This window comes from Hetaerina americana, unplaced genomic scaffold (genome assembly GCF_022747635.1).
Source record: "Hetaerina americana unplaced genomic scaffold, ioHetAmer1.1.p SCAF_7, whole genome shotgun sequence".
Taxonomy (NCBI): domain Eukaryota; kingdom Metazoa; phylum Arthropoda; class Insecta; order Odonata; family Calopterygidae; genus Hetaerina; species Hetaerina americana.
Window position 1 is genome coordinate 88,013,867 of NW_027287316.1, and position 17,910 is coordinate 88,031,776.

At 39.1% G+C, this 17,910-nt stretch overlaps 2 protein-coding genes across 2 annotated transcripts in view; both read left to right on the top strand.

The window, feature by feature from the left end:
- The window catches only part of Nost (Nostrin), a 424,234-nt gene extending 422,196 nt beyond the window's left edge, over positions 1-2,038 (top strand). Inside the window, exon 14 of the mRNA XM_071595570.1 lies at positions 1,592-2,038. Within this exon, the coding sequence (XP_071451671.1) occupies positions 1,592-1,698 (107 nt within the window). The 3' untranslated portion in view covers positions 1,699-2,038. The remainder of the gene's footprint in view (positions 1-1,591) is intronic.
- Positions 2,039-12,235: 10,197 nt separating this feature from the next.
- Positions 12,236-16,083, top strand: LOC139696345 (uncharacterized). The gene is made up of 4 exons (XM_071595065.1): positions 12,236-12,706; positions 12,779-13,003; positions 15,721-15,852; positions 15,925-16,083. Exons 1-4 carry the CDS (start codon positions 12,634-12,636, stop codon positions 16,005-16,007), a joined length of 513 nt encoding a protein of 170 aa, XP_071451166.1. The 5' UTR covers positions 12,236-12,633; the 3' UTR covers positions 16,008-16,083.
- The last annotated feature ends 1,827 nt before the right edge of the window (positions 16,084-17,910 follow it).

The window sequence follows — 17,910 nt, forward strand, 5'->3', positions numbered from 1 at the left end:
ATATGTAAATATATGTATATGTAAATATATGTATATGTAAATATATGTATATATATATATATGTATATATATATATGTATATATATGTGTATATATATGTGTATATATATGTGTATATATATGTGTATATATGAATATATATATATGTTTATGTATATATATATTTATATATATATATATATATATATATATATATGTATGTATATATATATATGTATATAATTGTATATGTATATTTATATATATACATATGTGATTTTCTAGAAAGAAAAAGGCTAAGCTTAACATTAAAGCAGGAGGGCAAAAACTAGAGCAGGTAGAACAGTTTACATATCTCAATAGTATTTTGGACCAACACGGTCAAAGTAGTAGGGACGTAAGGAGAAGAATTGCGCTAGGCAAAGAGGCTTTCACAAGGAGGAGGGAGTTGATGACGGGGCCGTTGGGCAAGAATGTTAAGTAAAGACTCGTAAAAACTTAGATATGGAGTGTAGCTATGTACGGCGCGGAAACGTGGTCATTGAAGCAGGAGGATAGACGTAGACTGGAGGCTTTTGAAATGTGGGTGTGGAGAAGAATGGAGAGGGTGAAATGGACAGAGAAGAAAACAAATGAGGAAGCTCTTGGTATGGTGGGCAAAGAGAGGGGTTTGCTAGGAGAAATCCTATAGAGGCAGGAAAAGTAGATGAAGGGGGTATTGACCGGCAGTGGGATGTTGAAGAATGTGATTGAGGGGAGAATGTTAGGCAAACAAGGAAAGGGAAGTAACAGGATAGGGATGTTGGACGGGATGAAGGGGGGAAGAAAGTAGTCAGAGATGAAGTGGGAGCTGATTTAGAGTAGGAGACTGGATGTTGTGTTTTGTTAGGTGTCCAAAATATTTATTTATTTATTAGCTGTTTCCATCCAAAAATCTACCTTAACCGGTATATTACCTAATTATAATAATATACATATATGGGTCGCGGTAGTCCAGGGGCTAGAGCGTTGGACTACTGACCGGATGGGCCTGGGTTTGATTTCCGGGCAAGGCACTCTGGGCACCTGTAGCTCCACCCAACCTAAAGTGATGGTACCAGGTCTTCCTGGGAAACCATGACCAACTCAGGGAAAGGAACTGGCCCCCTACCCTGATTGTGAAATTCACACGCCGATGGGCTTAGTACTGGGTGAACTCTACCTTCACCTACCAAACTGACCTTCGGGTTGATTACTGTGTTCATGGTTCATTATATATATATATATATATATATATATATATATATATATATATATATATATATATATATTGTTTTTTTAGACATAAAAATCCAACAATGGTTAAAAATGTTCATTCACAATGATAGGAATAGGTATAAAAGACAAGCACACGCGTAAAATACATTAAAAACTTCCTGTCATGTTTTGGTGGTCCTGGCCAAATTATGAACATCAATTACTATGTTCTTTTAAGATAATGTATGCTTATATGCATGCAATTTATATATATTATCATTAGAATTTTAATTTTTTAAATGATGATTTGTATTAAAATACCACTGACAAAGAATTGGAAATTCTACTAAATTGTTATTGTGTTATCTGTCTCAAGGTGATGTCATCAACATCCATGACAAACAAGCAGATGGTTGGTGGTTGGGAGAGCTGAATGGGACAATTGGAATTTTCCCAGCCACTTATGTGGAAGAAATCAAATGAGGGTGATGACTCTATTAACTCCCATATGTACATTCATTTTTATGTGAAAAATAACATGTGCACTAATCATGCTGTTGAACGATTGTGCCATAAGGTATACATTTACTTTGAAGAGAAAAGATGATAGGCAAAAGCAAACCTTTGGTCACAATCTGACATATTAATCACCCAAGTGTAACAATTTGTTATAACTTTTTACAATGATAGATGCAATGTGTCTTCCAGCTACACAGGCAGATTATATTTGGATTCTATGACTACTTGACCTTGTATATATGAGTTTATTTTGTACATAAGTATGTGGCTATGTTTTTATTATGATAAATATATAAAAATGGAATGTGTTGTTATTCCAAGCAGCTATAAACCTGGCATCCAGTTAGTCATTTGTTTGATATTCAACATTTTCTGTGCATATAAGAAATCATAAAATCACTTATCATTATAAACAATGTGTTAACACTTTGCCTTCCAAGCTGAAGAAAATTGTCCTGGAGGAATGACGTGCTCCATTCCTCATAATGTGTGTTCCAATTGAAAGACAAGTTCTACCCTGGCTCATCAAATCACATACCACGAGAGTGGCTGATTTCTTTCCGCCTCATCCAAATGGGACCAACTGCCAATTGCCAACCATAAATAAAAATTAAATATTGGTAACTTCACTGAAAAGCAAGAATTAAAGATAAACAAGTTAAAAACCAAATCTAAAAATAGTTAATTAAAAAATAAAATGTTTAATGTATTAACAGAACAATAAACATTTAAAATAGATAAAAGTGAAGGCAATGAAGCCAAAAAAAAGTAAGAATAAACAAGTGAATCCCTTCCTAAACTGGCTCAGGTTGATAACACTATTCTATAATAAAACAAAGGTAGGAATCAGAGAAGAGTCAAAGAACAAGTAGAATATAAACTTCTGGAAGAAAAGGCTACAAAATAATATTTAAATGCGAAATAAACGAACATAATTTTTGTTCGCAGGTTTCCACGGCGATGAGTAGGTGATTTCCACATTTTTCGGGCTGCATCCACGTGTCGTTTAGTTGCACAACAGTTTCGCCAGCTATCCTGCTGGCGTCCTCAGGTCAAGGATGAAAAGAAGCTTGTTGTCCCGTCTTATATAGGGAAAATCCGGCACCAATACCGGGAAATTTCTTTGGCCAATCAGGGAACGTCCTCATATTTGCGCAGAATAATTCTTTTCCACGCACTGTGGAGTGGATATCCATTCTCTCTGTTAAAGTTTTCTGGCCTTTTAACAATTTCAATGGCTTCTCTGATTATCCTCGGGAAGTATTTTTTTACTTAAAACAGAATACAACTCTCTCATTCTGTGCTACGCTTGCACCAATGATGTCGCGGCCGCCAACCACACGACACTGTCGCAAGTATGCAAATAGTACTCCTTCCCTGGCTCCTTAGTTATAATATATATATTTTTATATATAAACACAGATGTAGATTTTTAGACTATAGAGACACAAAGAAAGGACACTCTCTGAAGACAACAGCCAAGCCATCAAAACATCAAATAACATATTGTGAGTGTCCTTTCTTTGTGTCTCTATAGTCTAAAAATCTACATCTATGTTTATATATATTTGTGCGTCACCGAAGAGCGTTCCATTTCGATGATATTTATGTATATATATATATATATATGCTATTCGTAGACGTAACACGGAAGTGCCGAATAGTACAATACACAGTAACACACAATATAGAAACACAAAAAAAAGAACAACACTCGCACGTTATTTCTTGATATTTCGACGGAAACAATCCGTCTTCATCTGAAGATATACAGGTAGAAGTAATGACTCATTCATAATAATGAGTCATTACTTCTATATCTTGATGAATATTGTACCTTATTTAAGTCATTGCACCCAACAAATACAATGACTTCTCTGCTTCACGCCTTTACCACTAGTGTCCTCCTTAACTCTTCGGTTGTCTGTCCTAAGACCCACATACCGATACGGGAAGGATAAACTGTAAAACTACGGAGTAAATGATATTAGAAATAAGCAAAACTACCGTATGAAATAATAGTCCACATAAAATCGTACGCACCCTCTTGCAGCCTATACCCAAACTATGAGGCGACCCTTTCAAAGGAGTCACCCAACATCTCCGCCCCGAACACTTGTTGTCAGTCATACTGAAACGAAGGGCACAACATTGGAGTTACCTTAAATTTAGAAAGTTAAAAATTTGATGACACAAAACAATGCAATCCGTATAACCGGGACACATTTTTACGATTGGATAGAAGTGCGTGAGAAGATGAAATGCGCAGATCGCAGTCCACGGAAATCATTATTGTAACTGAAGGAAAATGTTCTAATCTCTTTTAACATTGACGCATGCGCCAAACAAATAACGGAGTGCGACTCTTCATCCGTAGGCGAGGATTCATGAGCAGAAAAATCCTATTGGACGGAATGACGAAAGAAAATGAATTTGGAGGCAAAGGGTGAATGGTGCCCAGGATAAGGGTGAATCCTGGTTGAATCCGAGTAGGAGAGGTCCCACTGGGTCAAAAATCATGTGAAAGAGGAAATGCTACCGAGAACATCAACAGTAGCCATCGCTCTCGAGGCGAACTCCGCCGCAGCAGGGAGCATCACTTTGGGTTCAAGGTTAGTGCGTACTTGGGGACGAAATCTTCCTCCGCCTACCGGTTTTGCCGGAGGAGATTCAATTGCCATTCATCAATTGATTTGACTAGAGAAAGCCTTTGCATCAGTTGTAATGCCGCTATTGATCCTTAAATGCATTGATTAGGTACACCAATTCTCCAATTTCCTGAAAACTTTGTTTTCATCTAAATACAAGTGTATAAATGCACAGAATTCCCCGTTAGCCGCCGCGAGGACGTGTGACGGCTTGTGTGTTCACCAACTATGCATGCACAATCCCAATCGTGACACCTGAACACAAATATTTGTTTGGTCATGCAATGAGCATAGGATAACCGTGTATCTACTGATTGAGGAAGGAGTGCCAATTGTCTATGATAACTTTCAAGGAAACAAATGTTCTAGTTTAGGATATACAGGTATTGTCCGATACTCGCAAAATCCGCTGAGATACACTTTTCCCATGGACCAAGATCAGTGTTGTTTCGCAGCCACTTTGGGTGGGACCCGGATCCTAAACAAGGCAAAGAGTATTAGGTACCCTTGTACCTGCAAATATAGAAAAGAGTGCTAAGTGTTTGTCTTAGCATTCAAGATAAAAATGTTCTAGTTTAGGAGATATTGGCTGCGTAGGTTTCGCGGCGGTGGTTTGAAGAATTCTGCATTCTCGGGTTTCACCGCGTCGTTGTTTGATGCTGAGAACTGTTGTCAGCATCAAACAACGATGCCCTGAAACCCAAGAATGCAGAATCCTCCAGGAGATATTGTTTAGTACTTGATGATTTTTTGTTGAGAATGTGACTCTCGTGACGAATAGTGGGCCCTGGGTTCTAAAACGGACAATGAGCATAGGAGAAGCATATACCTGCTAATAGAGGAACAAGTGCCTTGTATTTATGCTAAATTTTGAGAAAATATATGTTCTCATTCAAGAGATATTGTCTAGAAGTGTTCAATTTTGCTATAAAATAGGAATGTCCACTTGGGTTAACTTCGTTTAGTTATCTTCCTAGGGCCTAGTATCATTATTATTATTAGGTAATCTACCGGTTAAGGCAGGATTTTGGATGAACACAACTACCAAACAAACATTTTATTACTCCTAACAAAATACAAAATCCATCATCCTACTCTATATCATCCTACCCTCTTCATCTCAGAGTACTTTCTTCCTCCCTTCATCCCGTCCAACATCCCTATCCTGTTCCTTCCCTTTCCTCTTTTGCCCAACATTCTCCCCTCTATCACAGTCTTCAACATGCCACTGCCGGTCAACACCCCCTTCAGCCACTTTTCATGCCTCCATAGGATTTCTCCCAACAAACCCCTCTTTTCGCCCACCATACCAAGTACTTCCTCATTTGTTTTCTTCTCTGTCCATTTCACCTTCTTCATTCTTCTCCACAACCACATCTCAAAAGCCGGATGGACATAATTGGACAAAATTACTGATTAAATAATTTGTGACCCCTAGCAAAACACAAAATCCTACTCTACCTCAGGTCCCTCTTCAGCTCTGAGTACTTTCTTCCTCCCTTCATCCCATCCAACATCCCTATCCTGTTCCTTCCCTTTCCTCGTTGGCCTAACATTCTCCCCTCAATTACAGTCTTCAAACATCCCGCTACCAGTCAACACCCCCTTCATCCACTTTTTCTGCCTCCATAGGATTTCTCCCAACAAACCCCTCTCTTTGCCCACCATACCAAGTACCTCCTCGTTTGTTTTCTTCTATGTCCATTTCACCTTCCCCATTCTTCTCCACACCCACATTTCAAAAGCCTCCAGTCTACGTCTATCCTCCTGCTTCAATGACCACATTTCCATGCCGTACATAGCTACGCTCCATATCAAAGTTTTTACGAGTCTTTTCCTAATATCCTTACTCAACATCCCTGTCATCAACTCCCTCCTCCACGTGAAAGCCTCTTTGCCTAGTGCAATTCTTCTCCTTACGTCCTTACTATTTTAACCGTGTTGGTCCAAAACACTACCGAGATACGTAAACTGTTCTACCTGCTCTAGTTTTTGCCCTCCTATTTTAATGTTTAGCTTAGCCTTTTTCTTTCTAGAGAATCGCATAACCTTCATTTATTAATATTGATTCTCATCCCATACCTGTTGCACTGAATTTCCAATTCACTCAGCAGTGCTTGCAACCCCTTGGCTGACTGACAAACTAAAGCTTGGTCATCAGCAAACCTAACTGATTTGACGAATTCCCCGCCCACTTTCATTCCTACCTCGAGTTCTTCCCATGCCTCTTTGATTATTTCCTCTGCATACAGGTTGAACAGCAACGGTGATAATGGGCAACCCTGCCTAACATCCAATTCCTAACACTGCCCATCCGGACTCCCCGTTTCCCAACTGCACCTGAGCAGTCTGAGACATGTACACGTTGCGGATTAGCCTCCTTTCCCTGCAATCTATTCCTATTTTCTGCAATATACTCATTAGTATTCCCAATTCACTCTATCAAATGCATTTTCGAAATATACGAAACAGGCAAATACCTCCTGGTTGTGTTCTATATTCCTCTCGATTAATAATCTCATTACTGCAATGGCATCACGCGTACCTCTCCCCTTCCTAAACCCAAACTGATCATCCCCTAAGTAATCATTTGCCCTTCTCTCTATCCTTTTGTTTATGATCCTGAGAACAACTTCAGCTGCATGGGATATCAAACTTATTGTCCTGAAGTCCTCATATGATATAGCGTTTACCTTTTTCGGAATAGGAACTAAAACTGATCTCACAACGTCTTCCGGCCAAATTCCTCCCTCATAAATACTATGAATCGGCCCATATAGCCTCTTCCTCCCACATTTTCCTGCACATTTCAATAGCTCCGCGGTAATGTTGTTCACCCCCACGGCCTTATTTAGTTTCTTCTCCCTTAATGCCCTTTTTATCTCATCGTCTAGTATGCCTGGACCTAAGCTATCTTCCTCTACGTCATATTCTTTTTCAATGTCTAACTTTGTTGGTCGAAGTTTTTCATTTTATTTATTTTATTTTAAAACACTGTTCACATACAGCAGCAGTGCCATTTTACAGTGAACAATATAACAAACATGAAAGAGGACAAAGGACAATAACAGCATAACAATAACAACGAGAACCAAGCCGGGGAAATTTTAATTTACTGAAAGTTGGGATAAAGCTTGGGTGGTGAAGTTGTTGCATGATAAGTTAAAGGGGTCGACAGTGTGAGGGAGTGAATTTAGAAGGGAGGAGAGGGGAAATAAAGGCGAGTGTTTGGTGAGAGATAGCCTAGGAAAAGGCTGAGATGGAGTAGGGAGTGGGTGCTGGTGGATCGGGTTGGTATCCTGAAGTTGAAGAAAGATAGCAGTTCAGGGCAATCAACAGCCGAGTTTAGGGTCTTGTAGAGGAGTTTTAAGTCAGCTTTAAGTCTGCAGCTTTGGGGACTAGAAATGGATAGGGTAGACAGAACAGCATTTTAGGACATATTGCGGTAAAGTGGGACTCTGTGTTTGACTATTTTGGCAAAGAAGTGAGAGATGGAATCAAGGGATTTAAGGTTAGTTGGGGATGATGTGGACCAAATGGGGGAGCAATATGATATGATGGGAAGGACAATTATTGAGAAGTGTGAATGGAGTGCAATTGGATCTTTAATTTCTGTGAAGCGGTAAAGAAGGCCTAGTAGGGATATTGCTTTATTTTTTTAAGTCTGTATGTGGTCGGAGTAATTTAGTTTCTGGTCAATTAAAACGCCAAGGTCTTTAATGGTTGTTACTCGATTTAAGGGAGTTGAATTAATTGAGTAGTTGAACATCAGGGGTTTTTTTTCAGAGCAAGAGTCATGATGTTGCATTTTCCAGGGTTTAAGTTAAGCCTCCAGGTATCACACCACAGGGAAATTTTATGTAAGGCAAGTTGAAGGTGAGTACAGTCAGAAATGTTATTAATTTGCTTGTAGATCTTGCAATCATCAGCGTAGAGAAGTGTATGGACCTGGGAGGAAAGGAGTTGGGAAGGAAGATCATTAACGAATAAATTGAAAAGATATGGCCCAAGAACACTGCCCTGGGGAACCCCAGAAGTGACAGGAGACCAAGAGGAAGAAGCATCCGAGAGTATCACACGCTGGGTTCTGTGGGTGAGAAAAGTAGAGAGAAGGCTAAGGAACATACCATGAATGCCGAACTGTTGGCTGAGTTTATGAAGGAGGAGTTGATAATGCAGGGCGTCGAAAGCCTTGGAGAAGTCAAGGTAGATGGCATCAAGTTGACTTGATTTGTCTATTGCCATGACGGTGTGGTGCTGAAAGACAGCGAGATTTGTCAGGCATGACCTGCCTGGGAGGAAACCATGCTGCTGAGAAGATAAAAAGGGAGAGGTGAAATAATGAATCCTGTTGAGAATAATGCGTTCACAAACGGAAGACAGGATTGGAAGCAATGAGATAGGATGATAGTGAAACGTCATTCTTGGGACCTGTTTCATGTATCTGAATGATATTAGCGCATTTCCATTGAGGAGGGGAGGTTCCTAGGGAAAAACAGCGATTCAACAAGATGGCTAAAGGTTGTAAGAGGGATGAAGCGCAATTGCGAATAAATTTAGGGCTGAGAGCATCTGGGCCAGGTGAGCAGTGGGGGCGTATTTTGCATAGGTATTGAAAGACTTCCCGGGAGTCTGTCTGTAAGTGGGATAGGGAATGGTTTATTTTAGGAAGGAGGGAATGGGCAAAAGTAATACTGAGGTTAGAAGCAGGCTGCAGGCAATCGGATACTATACAGTTCTTCTTTATACACCTTCCATCTCTCTTGGATCTTTCCTCCGTCAACTATTACCTTACCTGCCTTATCTCTAACTGTTAGCATAGATCTTCCTTTCTTACTTCCCGATTACGATTTAACTTTGCTATACAGCGCACCGATTTCACCCTTCCTCCGCAGACTTTCCATATCCTCGCACTGCGTCTTCCACCATGCTTCCCTTGTTCATTTGTTACCCGCCTCAATTTATTGTTTAATTCTTTGTACTTCATTTTGCCTAACTCTGTATTTACATTCTTCCATTTTCTCCGCTCAACCACCTTTGTAATCATCTCATCTGTGACCTATGGTTTCCTTGTCCTTTTAGCGTTAATGGTTACAATAGCGTCTTTTGTGGCTTTGGACAACCCTTTCTTGATACTTTCCCATTTTTTTTCTATAGTAATTAGCTCTTTACCATCCTCCATGATTTCCTCTACCGCCTGTTGGTAATCCTTCCTTTTCAAACCATTTAATGCTTCTAATTCCATTTTCTAACTCGCCGCCCCTGCCTTATCTTTTTAAACGGACGCTATATTTCACAAAAACTAAATTGTGGTCAAAGTCCGTATCTGCTCCTGGGAAGCTGTGTGAATTTATCACAGTTCCTAAACCTGCGTCGAACCAGAATACAGGTATAATCTAGCTGATACCTTTCTGTGTCACCTGGCATTTTCCATGTATACCTGTGTCTTTTGTGGTGTCTAAACCAAATGTTGTTGATGACTAGCCCCTGTCTCCTGCAGAACTCAACTGCTTTCTCCCCGCGCTCATTCCTCGTGCCTAAACCGTAGTCCCCGACCTCGTCACCATCTCTTCCTTCGCCTATCATCGCATTCCAATCCCCCATCACTTTCAAATGTTTCCCTGTAGGAACACACGCGATTATGTCCTTTAACTGATCGTATATCCTATCGACCTCTTCTTCCTTATGGTTGCTCGGTGGCATGTATACCTGAATAATAACCAAGTTCTTCGGTTCCGCTTTTATCTCTACTAGTAATAACCTATCCTTTACCTGCTCTATGTTGACTACGCTTCTTCCTACCTCTTCGTTTAATACTATGGCAACCCCTCGTTGGCTCTCGTCCCCACCACTGTATATTATTCTATAATTATCACTCCAGTAATCCCCGCTATCTTTCCATCTCACCTCGCATAGACCTAAAATATCTATGTTTCCCCTTTCCATCTCTCGCTTAACATTCTCCAATTTCTCTGTCCTCATCATTGTCCTAACATTCCACGTTCCTATTCTAACTAATTTTGTCTTCTTCTCCTGCGTCTTCTGTCCTGCTGCCGCTGGTTTTCCCTTGCAAGGGTTTCTTGGGATGATGACCGCGGAAGCCTTGCCTCCCCCGCTGCCTGGCACGACACACGGCCGTTTGGGCCGATCCCCGTAGTTGCCAGGACTCAAAATCTCTGTATTGTCCATCATTTAAATATTGGGAGTGATAATAGAGGTGGTTTCCCATTGCCTTTCTCAATACTGTTTTTAACGTGACACGATCACTTACTGGCCACCCCACTGGGGTCAGACGCCATTACAGCCGCCTCACTGAGGGACAGACGCTACGTGTCACATACTGCGTAATACCGAGTATCATATACTGGGTATTTAGAATATGGTGTTGCCATGGCTGGTGATTACAGAGAGTAGTGGTGAGTTTATTGTGTGTAATATAATGAGATAAATGCTCTGATTTAAGAGATCTACCCAGTTAATTCGTGCACAGATGTGTTTGTTGGTGTCACTGAAAAATCATATCACCGGCTGACAAGCAGTCAAAGCCAAATATCATGATAGCCCCTCTTAAGGCAAAGTTTGAAAATAATATAATCATACTGCTCTCAACTGGTATGTCGAACTTTCCCACTGAAAATGAATGCACGAAAAACCTCCAAAGTTCAGGTGCAACATTCAGAATTTTAATTATTTGCTCGACAGAACTCACGGCCATATGTGCTCTATAAATATATTAGAAATTATAATCGCGCGTAATTGGGACCATCTTTCCTAATTCCTATGAATTTGGAACGAACGCCGCACGCGATTCACCTATTGTAGTACTCCAGTAGTTTTGTGAATTAGAAAACATGTAATGGATACCAACTATTTCATGCACTCCTATGGTTACAAAGCTAATTAATTACTCTCACTGGAGCTACTGATTAGGGCATGCTAACAGGTGGAAAGTATTGAAATTGTGTCGGCAATTCGTAGGCCTTATGAAAGAGAAGAATGATCTAGTACTTTCCCGGCGAATAATCTTGGAAAACTTATGAAAGAGGATGGGGAGGTTCATATTAAATAGCTCTTCTCGATTCAAAAGGAATAGGACTTTACACATGCTCACTCAATAAAGAAATTAGTGTTTAGAAGTTTTTAATTTGCGAATGCTTTATGATTTTGGCACCATACGTTTCTGTTTTATGCTTGTACTGCATTGCACAGAATGATTGACGTACGAGGAATGATTAAAATTATTCCTAAAATTAAATGTGGCCAATGAAATTGTCATAATTTTCTGTCACAGGAAAAAATAATGCAAAGGTCCGACTATGGGTCGAGCGGCCTTGGTCATTCCTACTTTATCTATTCGCTGTTAAGGTTATTTAATATTAATCGGTACTTCTCGTTTGGTGTGCAACACGGGGTGCTCTAAGGTTTTCCAATCCAAATCACTCAAATGAGCGAGTTATTGAGGTGAGGCGGTGCAATTGACTCGAGTCAGTAAATTGAATCATTCAACCCACCTCTACAGAGAACATCATGGGCAATTATTCCAAATGATACGATTCTTCAACGAAAGTTAGTGAACGAATCAATTAGCTGCTCTTTCTCATGGGTGAACTATTGCCAACGTAACAACTGTTGATTCAATAATAGAAACATGATTGTGAGGGAGCCGTGGTAGCAAAAAACAATATACAAATGTGGTACGCTGTGTTTTAAAAACCGCGGCGAATTACATTTTTTTAAATTTTATTAACAATAATTTGATCACTTCACGTTGGTTTCACTTTACCCAATTTACATCAATCCCATATGCACGATTAAAAGCAGAAGTTTCCCAATTTATGCGCCTAGTTCTCTAATCGCCATTCGGTTGTTTTCATATGGAGAAACCTGTGGATCGGAGAAGCTTAAACGTAACCGTCATAATCAGTCGTAAATTCAGCTTTAATTTTGATCTCCATTCGATTATATGAACTATACATTCGATCTGTGTCATATATAATATTGAGTGCGATACACTGCCGGTCAGTGTTCAAAGCCGTCGATCCCAGCTAAGGTTGGCTTGGGCTGGAACGATCTCATTCCATTTGGAATCGCTTGAAACATTTTAATCGGCGGCACAGAACCGGGAATAGTATGTGACTGTTTGACCCCTCGAGCAAATTGCCGACAAACAGATTGCTGCTAGCAACTCAGCGCTACTTAGTTCGGTTTCGCATAGTTATTTTCATAATTCATAGTAAACTTGGAAGCTAACATGATGTCGTCTGCGTGGAAACCGTTACCTGATAAGGAAAACCCTGCATGTGCAATTATGACGTCATTTAAAGGTATAAAAGATTTTTTTCAATTATGATTGCAACGATAGTACCGGGTTACTTGAGGTTTATTTCTGTCCGTAGTACGAGCCAGTGGCCCCGTCAAAATATCAAATCGTGGTGCTATTCCTAAGAAGCAAGTTTTTGGGGATCTGAAGAATACTATCCAAAATTTTAAAGCAGAGAGTGAAGAATGTGGAATAACCAAAGATTCCAAGCCCGGTAACCTTCCTCTAAGCTCTGATGGAAAACTGAGAAATGAAGATTGGCCCGAACCAGAAAGTTTACCGATAAATTTAACTGTGGAAGGTATGTGAATAATATAATGATATTCACGCAGTAGTAACATTTTTATAAAACCACAGTACGGCGGTGAAACAATGGAAAAACGTAATAGGTTAGGCCGTACACTTGATCGTGCCTTCTGTCAATTATAGCATTAAGTTAAGTATTTCTTACTTGATGGTGTGTCCCTGCAGTTTTCAAGTAACTGAACAAACACTAGTTATGTTTAGTTAGTGGAGGAAACGTTCGCGTTGTAGGGTAAACGTATATTGTTTGCCTGAAGCTTTTATTAGTTGAATCGTATGTTATCAAGTGTTGATTTCCTCGTGTGTAATAATGGGGTAAATCAGTTTGTTGGGTTTTTGTTTGTCCGAAGTCTGTTTAACTTTATAGCTTGAACTGAGGTATTTTTTCCTGGATCACATCAGCAATGTAGAATACGTTGTCCCTTGTGAGGAATGGGAGTAGGGAAGAGCACACAACCTTCTTAGAGAGATATAAAGAAGCATTGATTGAATGTTAACTGGGTTCCTTAAATAAACTAAATTGCATAGTTGGATATCCATGGGGCACAAGAATAATGTATTTAGGAGATGTGAGAACCAGTCACCATTTACAAATTTTAAGAAACTACAGGAGATGCAGCGACAGTGACTTTTAGCGGAGTCATCCACTAACTGTGAATTACTCTTTGAATTTGTTGCATTGTAGTCGCCTTTTATTTAATATAACCTATTCCCAATGGAAAACCAAAAGTAATTAGGCATATACCAATATGAAGGACATTATAGTCATTTGGGTATTATTTTGTGCGGAGTGAAGATGACAGTGACAGAAAACTATCACATTGGTTTCATAGAATAATGTTATTGAGGAAGTGTAGCAAAGTATTCCCTTGTTTGCACTACCCCTTTCGCCACCCATAACTCTGAATGAGCATTCAAATTATTAGAATTATTTAAATGCAGTTGTATCAAAAAAGGATAAGAAATTGTCATCATATTGAAAATTTGATTGGTGAGCGAGTAGAGATCTATTATAAACTCAAGGTTCATTCAAGGCATTCGACCTATTATAAGTTCGTTTCGTGTGGGGCCCTCCTATGCATTGTATAAACTTCTGGCGTTTATCCTACTTATTTCCCTTCTTTTCTTTTTGCCATCTACCTGCCTCCATGCTCCATGTTGTATGTGATTATACAATGAAAGTAAAATTAAGTACTTGGAAGAGAGGGTATTTGAAGAGGTTCATCGTAGACACAAGAAGAGGGCTTCCATTTTAGAGGCACAATAGTTATTGAAGGCTGCTGTTGTAAAACAAAATAGAATTGCAGAGGAAGACCAAGAATTGAATATGAAAACCAGGTCAATGAAGAAACAGTGAAGGAATTAAAAGATTGACGGATAGAATGATTGCTTGGAGAGCTTGTACACACCAATCATCTTATATTTTGTGTGTATTCATTTTTTGGTGTAAATGTCCCTGTGGTGCATATTTGTGTCTCTTGAAGTAGGAAATATAGTCAGTCAGCACAGGAAAAACCCATGAAAGTAAGTTATCGGGAAGTAATGAGGAGGTTGCATTGCAGCTCTTTTTTGCGTATTAATATTCAAAACAGTAATGGTAATTCCTCACCTGACTTATGCGCTATAGAAACAGGTAGTGTACCAAAAGGGAAAGAGAGCACCATTCAACATTGAAGAATGAGTATCATATGCCACATGAAAATGGAGCCGTTAACCTAGAGATAAAATACATTCACAGAGTTCCTAAAATTGTCAAGAAAAAGTCTGAGGCAAAAAACTCACCGAAGTAAATTGCTTTGCTGTGTATTATCAAAATGTGCATAGTCTGAAATATAAATTTAACATAGTTAATCTGGCAACTTCCTTGTCCTATTGTATTGTATATCTGGCAACTTCCTTGCCCTGTTATTGTATTGTAGTTTTTATGGGAGGCGACTGACAGCTGAGGATCATTAGTGATGAATGGGAAAGGAAGGGTGGAAAGAAACCTGGTACCGGCATTAGCTTGCTCTAATATCAAAAGGCGCCAAGGGGTCCGCAGTTTAACATCCCATCTGATGGACATCGTACTCATTCAAAGTGCTCTCCACAAAGCACCTCGAGTAGGAATCGGGATAGCACTGAAAAATATTGGTTGTGGCTCGATTTGAACCTGGGATCTATCAGTGGGAAGCCTGTATGTTAGCCACTGCACCCTCCCGATCCCTGATGTTATTATGTTAATAGAAACTTGATTCACAGAGGATATGCAGGCACAGCTATATTATTTCCCAAAAAAGCATGACATGTTTTTTAGTCTCAAGTGCTCCTAAACCCTCCACCCCTTTCCAATCCCTGGTGTGAAGATGGTACTTCAGATGACCAAGGGGGATAACCAAAAGAACTAAAGCGATAGGGAATAGCCCTTCATCTAATAATGTAGCTTGTAAATAGTAATTTCATAAAATAAGTCAGCTACGCACTAAAAATATCCCTATCACAAACTCTAAGTTTGATGTAAAGTGAATTATATATCTTCCACATTAGAATAATTAAAGCATTTCTTTGCTCCATTAATTGTCTCGTATTTTATTAACATTTTAAATTTATCAACTTTATTGGTATATCCCAGTATTTATTTTCAATGTGACCCAAACTTAATGCATTCGTAGTTTGTTTAAATTATGGATAGTGATAAGTTGACCACTGTATTTTGTCGTTTTTATTGTGAAATAGATGACTTTGAAGATTGTTTTCTGCCTGGTTTAAAGTTTTCTAACTTTGAATTGGAGGATTTGTCTGATATAATTGGAAAAATAAACAAACCCTTGGAAATTGAGCCTGATAGTCCATTTTTATTGCCTCAGGGTAAGTGTTTTTCAGCAAGTTTGTTTTTTTATTGGCAAATGTCAGATTTTCATTTCAATTTGTTATTTTTAGGGAGAATTCCACTGGATGTGAAACTAGATTTTCCAGATGAGGATTTTTATGATCTAAAACTGATTTGGAATGACAGCATTTAATGACAAACTGTTTTGGGACAATTTTACTTTTTAATGTATGCTCAGAATGTAAAGTTTTATGCAATAAATTATCTCTTTTAAATAGTGTCATTTTTTTAAGTAATTACCTACTGAAGAAGAATTCTCATTTCAAATGGAGTGGTTGAGAATATTTTTTAATGTTTTCAAATTGGTAAAATGGATGTGCCTTCATCTTAGTGGAATGGATGTAGTGGAGCTGTTGAATTGACTGGAAGGCATTGCATTTAAACCCTTCAGTCATTGGTGAAGAGTTGAAATGACCTGCCAGTCAATAACCCATTGGGCGAAAACAATACTTCCCAAAGTGCACAATTTTAAGGTGCTCGCTTGCGGGCCATGTTCTGAATTACCAGCCTCAATAGACATGCAATATAATTACCTTGTGTGTAATCTTGTGTAGCATAATGATTCACAATAGGCAAGGAAACAATGTGATGCAATAATGTTAACATTTATGTATTACATATTGAGTGTACGAGGAATCTTTTCCTAACATGCTTAACATCAGGACACTGCCAATTGTCATATGTTTTATGCTGTGAAGTTAAAATTTGTGAGGATTTTCAGGATGCCTGTGCCTGACTTGCCAGGGGCAGTAAGTGCTGAGGAAGGGAACAAAGCAAGAGAACCTGCTTGGAGGAACCTTGTTGATATCATTAGAAGATATTTTGCCTAAGTTGTCCTCTTTTTGTTTTCATCTTCACTTATAATTTAAAGAAAATGTATCCACTTATAATGCACTCCATTGAAAAATTGTTCATTTTCAGGGTTCTGTTAATGCTAAATAGGTGAGGGAACTTTTTACACACTCCGTAAATATGGTCATCCACAAGATACACGTTTGCTCAGTTTGTCACTATTTGTCCATGAAATATGTTTGAAATTAATCTCTACTCTCTCACAAGCTTACAAAGGTGTTAATTAGCATAGAATAATGCATTTCTCTCTCACAGTTTTTTGTGATGGCCAAAAATGGGTTTTTAAGTGAAAATAGGTTATCCATGTTGAGTAGTCTGTAGCCTCTGCAAATTAACTTCTTTCTCTCCTGCTTGTGCTGTTCCATCACACTGTAGGGCTAACTTGGGATATTAACTGAGCCCTCACAAATGGGCGATGGAAGCTTTTTTAATATTTACCATTAGATGCTTGTCTGTCAAAATGAATGACAGATTTTGAAGCTTCTACAAATGATAACACGGAAGTACCAGTTGAAGAGTAGCTCCAGTTTACAATTTATTGATTCCATGGACAGGGAAGTAACTCCTTAATCATTTGGTTGAACACGTGCTTGACATTACCATGAAGCAATGGACTTCCAAACTCTGATTAGAATATATGAGGGCGATTTGAAAAGTACGGTCTCCTATTTTTTCATGAAAAATCAAATTAATTCTCAACTGTTTGTTCATCGCAGGAAAGTCCGAGTATTCAGCTATTTTCTACGGAGTCACCTTGACGATGAATCACTTTTTTCATCCTTGTAACCAGCTTTTTAATACTGGCGTCGTACCTTTCTCCCACCACTTTGCGAAGTCCACTGATGACTGCTTCTTTCACTTCCTCGTATGACTTGAATTTCTGTCCTCCAAGGTGTTTCTTGAGAGCGGGAAACAAGTGGTAGTGGCTGGGGGCAACGTCCGGACTGTAAGGAGGGTGGTCGATGATATCCCAGCCAAATTCGTTGAGCAGGGTGGTTGTTTGATGTGATACATGTGGACGAGAATTGTGTTGATGCTAACACACTCCTTTGGTGAGACCCCTTTTTGTAACCGAAGACCTCCGACACAATATTCCTTGTGGAGAAGTAGCCACTCTCTTCTTTAAGGCCTTCCTTTATCTCATGGAGGGTAATTCTCCGGTTATTGCGCACCATCTCGTCGAT